General features: G+C 40.8%; 1 protein-coding gene across 5 annotated transcripts in view; it reads left to right on the plus strand.

Moving 5' to 3' along the window:
* Positions 1-7,502, plus strand: part of KCNIP1 (potassium voltage-gated channel interacting protein 1) — an 833,815-nt gene extending 826,313 nt beyond the window's left edge. For all 5 annotated transcript variants that reach the window (XM_030572376.1, XM_030572373.1, XM_030572374.1 and 2 more), the window contains one exon: positions 2,934-7,502. In XM_030572376.1, the coding sequence (XP_030428236.1) occupies positions 2,934-2,981 (48 nt within the window). In that variant the 3' untranslated portion in view covers positions 2,982-7,502. The remainder of the gene's footprint in view (positions 1-2,933) is intronic.
* The last annotated feature ends 319 nt before the right edge of the window (positions 7,503-7,821 follow it).

A 7,821-nucleotide genomic window follows, 5' to 3' on the forward strand; every position in this document is an offset into this window, starting at 1 on the left:
ATATTTATATGGCTATCAAGAATATTCAGAGTTAAAATCAGTGTTAATAGAAATTTTGGCAGGGCTATGAAGCATTGTTCTTCAAGCTTTAAACCCATCTCTAACTATTAGAGGTCACGTATGTGGAGGGAGAGATTATCCCAGATTATATGCCTGCTTGTGGGGTTCTTACGCCTTCCTATGAATCATATGGGTCTATCCACTGTTGGAGACTGGATGGACTAGATCCTGAACTAGGTGGACCTTAGGCCTGATCCAGTCTGGCAATGTTTATGTTCCTATGATAGGCTCTGTTTTGGGGAATTAGAGCAGCGGTTGCCCTAAAAACAGGGGCCCTGATTCTCCACTGAATTGTACCTTGTGTAGCCATTTATACCTGTGCAAAGTGAGGGCAAATCGCTACCAAACCAGACTGCACAGATGTAAATGATGGATAAAAATTGGAACAAGAATGTTTGGCATCTGCTGGACCTTTAGATATTGGGTTTGAAGACTGTCACCCCTTGCACACTTGATTTTGAAATGCTGTAAATGGAAAAGTGATAAGCCATCATCCTCTGGTTGGGTAACACTGAGTGACTGCTCTCTCTGGCTGTGCTGAGTCCAGTGAAGATGCATACATGGATGTTTGCTGGTGAGAAATCAGATGGGAGAAACAAAGTTAGCCTTTACATGGGACTAAAGCAGGGGTGGCCAACCTGAGCCTGAGAAGGAGCCAGAATTTACCAATGAACATTGCCAAAAAAACACAGTAATATGTCAGCAGCCCTCCATTAGCTCCCACCCTCCAGCCCCCAGCACCTCCTGCCTGCTGCAATCAGCTGTTTTGCATGTGCAGAGGCTCTGTGGGGGAGGGGGAGGAGTGAGGGCATGGCAGGCTTGGGGGAAGGGGCAGGGGCCTTGGGGGAAGGGGTGGAGTGGGGGCAGGGTCTGGGGGCAGAGCAGGGGGTTGAGCAGTGAGCACCCCCGAGCACATTGGAAAGTTAGCATCTGTAGGTCCAGCCCCAGAGTCAGCACCTATGCAAGGACCTGTATATTAACTTCTGAAGAGCCGCTCTGGAGCCACAGGTTGGCCATACCTGGACTACTGGAACTGCTTGGACCAGATTCAATAGGAATTCTATTCTGCGGATGCAAAGAGTCATGCTACAGAGACCATGTGGAATTTTTATTGAGTCTGTCCCGTGTTCATTAACAGTGGGTGATTTCTCTAGGTTTTATATTGCAATATCTGTATAGGCATGAATGATTCCATGAGTGTTTGTGACTGTGCCCATTGCAGCAATTGCCCAGTCTCAGGCATCATATCATTCAAAGAGGAAAGATGTTTTTGTGGGCAAATCGCTGAACTAGGATTTGGGAGATCTGCACTCAGTTCCCACCTCAGCCACAGATTTCCTTTGTGACTGTGGACAAGTCATTTAATTGGAGTGTGTCTGTTCCCCATCTGTAAAATGAGGAAGATATTTCCTTCCACCCATCCTGTGTGGATGTTGCCTGTTTAGATTTTAGGCTCTTTGAGGCAGGGACTGTCTTCTACTTTGTGTCTGTACAGCACCTCTCACATTGAGACCCCGATCTTGGTGTGTCTAGGCGTTACACAGTGATAACATCAGTCATTCAAATTGCATAGTGTTATAACTATTTTTAATTTAACAGCAAAATATGGTTTTCTTTTTTCAAAATATACAGCCTCTCTTTTGTAAATCTGGCCTAATCTGAAAGAAGAACAAATGAAGAACATGCCTTCTAAAGGCAGCAGAGAGAAAACTAGACTCTTCTGCTTTATCATGGCAATTCAATTGAAGACTAAATATATGTCACATTACCATTGACTAGTAAAACCCGCTTCCCTTGTCTAAACATTGATAATCTGATAGTATGATAGTATTTGACTTAGAGTGCAGGGGCTATTCCTTGGTCCACGGAGAACAAAGTGTCAGCTTCTGTTCAGCCTGCCCCCTTCCCCTGCCATTCAAGGAAAGGACTTGGTGATGAGGTGGCAGAGAAAGGAGTCTGTTTGAGAAGCAAAAATTCCTCTGTTGCAGAAGAGAGGAAAGAGGGAAGTGACTGAGTCTGCTCTACTACCTCCTCACAGACCTTTCCCTGGTCATTGATAATAGCCTTCTTAAATGGCTGCCAACCAAGGCTAAGATCACTGATATCTTGCACTGCAACTCAGCTAGTTCACAGTGCATCATAGATCAGACCAAAGTCACAGATTTAAAGAGACAGGTGGGTGGAAATAAAAAGCTCTATAAATTGACTCAGCTTTGGGTACATCAAACGTCAATTTCCATAGTAAATTTGCCTGATGAGAAATGTTTTAAATCAGGTTTGCCCCATGTATAACCCTAATTTTGTCATTTGGATTCAGGAGGTGGAAATCAATGGCGCTTGAGATTTCATGTATTTCAGTCAGGAAGTGGCTGCATTTTAGTGGTGAATCAAGTAATCCCTGGGTACAGTTTGCACATCAGTTTAAGGCCTATGACTTCAATTGGACAGTTCAGGTGTGTAAAGTTAAGCACACGTGTAAGTGTTCAAAGTCAATGGGGCTCCATGTAGGCTGCAAAGTCTGCCCACATGATGCTAAGAACAGGCCCCACTTCAGTAAAGAACTGAAGCGTATGCTTCAGGCTCTCATTATTCAGCAAAGAATTTAAACCTGTGTTTAACTTCAAGCATATGCATAAGTCCTACAGACACCCACTGTATGCTGCCTGATGTGCCCAAGTACTGTGCTGAATCAGGGCCTAAGCTTGTAAGCATTTCAGGATCACTTAGGATGAGTGGTGCTACAAAAATGTAGCCACCACATCTTGCAGCAATGAATATTTGGTACTGGCTGTGCTGCAAAGTGCCATAGAAAGCTTTAAGAATACAGCTTTTCTGTACCACTCATAAGCGTATGTTTTTGTCATTGCTTCCAGGATGACAATATTATGAGATCCTTACAGCTCTTTGAGAATGTGATGTAACAGCATCTGGAATGCAGCATAGGAACCAGAGACTTTGTATGTAATGAAAACCTTCTTTCTGGACGAAGGCTTTTTACAACTCAGCTATGTTGCGTGAACAAGGATTGTGTAAGGCATCTCCAACCGAGCTTCGTTTCCGAATGCAACAAACTCCCATCTCGCCTCCCCAAGAGACACTAACTGGAAGTTATTTCATTTTGGAAGCATGCTAATATTTTAATAAAACCTGATGAGTAAGACCTGCTGCTTGAAGTTTAATGAATAATATACAACTTTCTGTTTGCTAGTCACAAATTCTGCTGCTTTTAATCTAGCAAATTTGATTACATCTGGTAGCACCATGTCAATAGCTTGCTAAGCCATCTATTGTGAGTGGAAGCTCAGTCCATTCCGTCATAGAACAATGTGTTGTATAAATGTCCTCTTTATTTTGCTTTGGCAGAAACCTAATGTAGCGAGTCATCTATGTTTAGATTTTGAAAACTAACACCAGATTTATTTACTATGTTAAATGGATGGTCCAGTTCTTTTAAAAACCATATATCCCACTTTACTCAGCATTCCTGATTTTTCTCTCACATACACTGGTGTTACTCCATTGAATGTCATGGAGTTGCTTCTAATATACACCAGCCAGAGGAGCATCAAGCCAATATACATTAGAAGAGCAGAATACACTTTTCCATATACAGTTTCTACACTATAGAATGAATCCCATTGAGTAACATTGAGTTCCTGTAGGATAAGATGGTTTTAATGGGCTGGAACTGTGGGGGGCATGCTTTTACCATTAAATGCCCACCAGTGTTCCTAGCTACAAAGTGGGCCTCTAGCATACAGTATGCATCTCCCACCAGAACAGCTTCAATGGACCATGGTCCTTTCTGTATGGTTTGAAACACCCTTAATAAATACATCATTTGTAGTTTTACATTGTTTTAAAGCAAGGTATTTCCCAATGTTTGGATTTATTTGAACTTTTACATTTTTCTTCTGAGACCCTTCTTGGCTGTGAAAGTAAGGGAATATGTTTGGCCAAATGCAGACAGGCAAATTAGATCTTAGTACTCAGCAGTTCAGAATAAGGCCCAGATCAAGTAACTGTCTCCACACAGGTTCACAGAGGGCACCAGAAAGGCTGATTGCACTTGTACAGCAGAAAGCAGTTGTGACAGGCAGGCAGCTAACGGCAAAGGAACCAAGAAGGAAAAAGAGAACAACTTAACATAGTCCAGAATTGCCATAGGCCTCCTATATAGGAAACACCTATATTTTTATTATATGAGAGACTATATTACAAATATACTGCCAGCACTGAAAATATATTTTAAATATTAGGTAAGTAGAAACTTTTTATAATATGCAAAATATATGGTATCAATTGTTTCTATAGCCCTATATTTTATAAAGCCTATTGATCCACAGACATATTGCTGATGTAGACATAGATCTGATTGATACCTGTGCGATGCTGTGCTTGCACCACCGTTGAGGACACCCCTGTAACATGTCCTGGCATACGCTTACACAAGTGCTGGGCTTGATTTATGTGAGTAGCCCCATTGAAGTCAGCAGTGCTTGTCAAGTGAGGAAAGTTTTAGTGCAGGCAGGACTGGAGGCTTGCTCAGCTTTTCTGACTACCTTACACCAAACACCACCAATGAGTTTGTTCCTACAAAAGATGTAGGACATGGCAACTCCCACCTGTGTGCTGTGCCTTGCAACGGGGGTGAGATGCTGTGAGGGTAGCACAGTCCAGTTGTACTATGTCTCCTCCATCTAGCTATTATCTTGATAAGTACGTAGTAAATCAAAGGTGGAATAAGTCAGAAATTGTATCTTATTGCCTCTTCATTTTTCTTGCAATCCTAGTTTAGGTACAGAAGCTTAGATTTAATGCAAGGACAATTTATTTACACAAAGTGCAACTACAAATTCTCAGTCTGAATTAGTAATTTCATTTTAAGAGAAAACAGCCAAATAAAAAAGGAAAAAGTGACTTAGAGTGACAGACAGTGTCTATTTTCTGTAACATGCTGTATCAACTCTGCTCACAAAATGGCAGATGCAGCCTGTGGACTCCTAGAAATTTAAAGTTGCAGTACACAAATAAGATTACTAGAGAGACAAGATAGGTGAGTAATGTCTTTTATTGAACCATCTTCTGTTGGTGAGAGAGACAAGTTTACACAGAGCTCTCCTTCATTTCAGCCTCACCCATCGTGTCTCTAATATTCTGGGACCAATGCGGCTACAAGACTACATACAAAAATAAGATTATTTATGAAAATTGTCAGTTACGTACATCCGGAGTGTGTGTGTTTGTGGGAGGAGCAGGAGGTGTCACAAGGGCCCATAGACAGGGAAAAAACACTAAATCAAGCCAGTTCACGGGGGAGGGGGGTGCATTTTAGGCAATGTCTTCTCATAATCTTAGACCAATAGCTTTGATAACCACCCACTGTTTTCAGACTACTGTAAGCACAGTACCTGAGGCCACACCACAATACCTAAAGACAATTAATTTCTTGGGTAACGCCATTGAGTTAAGAAGAATTACATCAGTGATGAGTTTGACCCTTGATGTTTTTGTTGGTATAAACTTTCAGAACTGCTATAATAATGATGCAAGTTATCTTCTTGTTAGCTGGAGACAAAACTATAGTGTGTTGATTTGTTAATCCGTGTACAGAGTCACTGCTGTACTAGGGTGTACTATTGTCCAGACTGTTCTAATGTTTATAAGTACCTTCTGCTGAGTTTGGCCTCAATTCAGCAACACACACAACTTTAAGCACCTAAGCGTGTGAGAGGTCCCGTTGACTTCCACTGGGATCATTCATGATTGCATGTTGCTGAATTGGATCCTGAGTTAATGGCAATGATGCTTTAGCTTCTCTTTTTGGGAGCCAAATGCCCTGGGTTCTGCTACTGCCATTAACCATGGATTCTGTTTGTGTAGGGTGGCCACAGAACATTATGGCCCTAATTTTGCTCCCACTGAAGTCAATGGTAAAATTTGATTTTAGTGGTGCAGGATTGGGCCCTATGACAGCATGATAATGTTTCCACCCTGGGTGATACTTCAGTTCCAATTACTGTTACTGATACCTAAAATAGCAGGATTAGCTCATCTGGCAGCTGTATCTTCACATATACTGTAGAAAGTATCTGAAGCCATTCCCTCTTATTGAACAGTTCTAGTTGTAAATTCAAATGGTGACAGAGTAACTTTCTTTAAGAAATCATGTATTGTCCATTGTATCTTGTATCTCATCCCACAATTTATCTGGCAATGTCTCATCGATCGGCTGGTATGCATCGATGCACAGTAAGCCTTCTCTTTATGAACTGCGTGCAAAGCATGCGTGGGCGAAAAAGAGCCAGTAACTGTGAGAGAATTTTATTCTGCTTGGAAAAGTCTTTTGGTTTTAAATTCTCTATGAATGTTAGTTTGTAAATTTGCAAACCCTCTCATGATTCATAAATGGGGTTTGCAATATGTATGGCAAATACTTACTACTACAGCTTATTGAATAAAACATATTGTGATAGTCTGATCTCATCCCATCATGAAACCTACTACCTGTATTTGGAAGGCAGTTACTGTGCTGGCTTCTAAGTTGCAATTAAAATATCCATCAGTGCTATCAGCTGTACACATTTTCTCAAAATTGTGAATGTTTAAATAATGGCCAGATGATTTGTCTGACTTAATTCATTAGTTAATCTACATAACCGTGCCAGCAGTTTTAAAGCACATCAACATGCATATTAGGCAACAAATCTATTGAAAATAAGAATGTCAATAATGATGCAACAAATGTAATGTGTCTGCTACTTTTGATGTTAGTTTTCCTGTTACTTTGAAAGCATTGCAATGTTGTGAGTAATCATGAATAATGTGACCCATGATGATACTGATATCATAAGAGAAAATGGCAATGTTCAAATGCTTTAAGCAGAATATTGGTATCCCTGGATTGTGACACGTGCTGAACAACAAACCACCATTGTGTCAGCCTAATAACTCTGTTGATGCGCATGCAGCAGTGTAACTTTTTTCTTCATCATGGAAGTCCCATGATTGACTTAAGGAACTATGGGCAAATTGTGCTAACTGAAGCCATTTTACTGGAGCAGCAATGCATCGCTTCACAAATGCTATTATCCAATGGCAATTTGTATAACATTTTGTTGAACAGTTTTAAAGAGTTTGAGTTTAATAATAAAAATAAAAGATGTACAGGAGGGTGTCTTTTTGTAGCCCGGGGGTGCTCAGGTCTTGAAGGGACACTGTCAGGTTAAAAATCCTGGACCAGATTTTTAAAAAAACAGGCCTCTGTTCCAAACACACATACCTGTGTATGTGCCAGTTGGTATTGCTGAACTGGCACTGTGAGCATAACATTTACCTGCACATGGGTTATGTCTAACTTAGGGTTACATCAATGTATGGGTGCAAGGGCATACAGCTAACTCTGAAATTCTTCTCTCCAAACATAGATACTAATCAATGCCTTTACCTGTATCACTCATAATGCCTTGGATTAGTAAAACTGCGTCTTATTTCTTGTGACTATTTTGGCTGTTTTCATTGCAATAATGTCAAGAAAATATCTAAGCAAGCTATTTCTTGGGCTAAAAAGAAGGCCTATCCATGTCCATTTAGCCACAGTCTGGTGACAATAGCTATTCTGACACTTAGATAAATGCAGACAACATTTTGCATTATACATATTTGCTAAGCTACATATTGTAGGGCCTAAAATATAGACAGACATGCAAAGGAGAAAGGGTTCTTGTGCATACATGCTGAAATGTGACAGTTAGCTGTGTG

This window comes from Gopherus evgoodei, chromosome 8 (assembly GCF_007399415.2).
Source record: "Gopherus evgoodei ecotype Sinaloan lineage chromosome 8, rGopEvg1_v1.p, whole genome shotgun sequence".
Taxonomy (NCBI): Eukaryota; Metazoa; Chordata; order Testudines; family Testudinidae; genus Gopherus; species Gopherus evgoodei.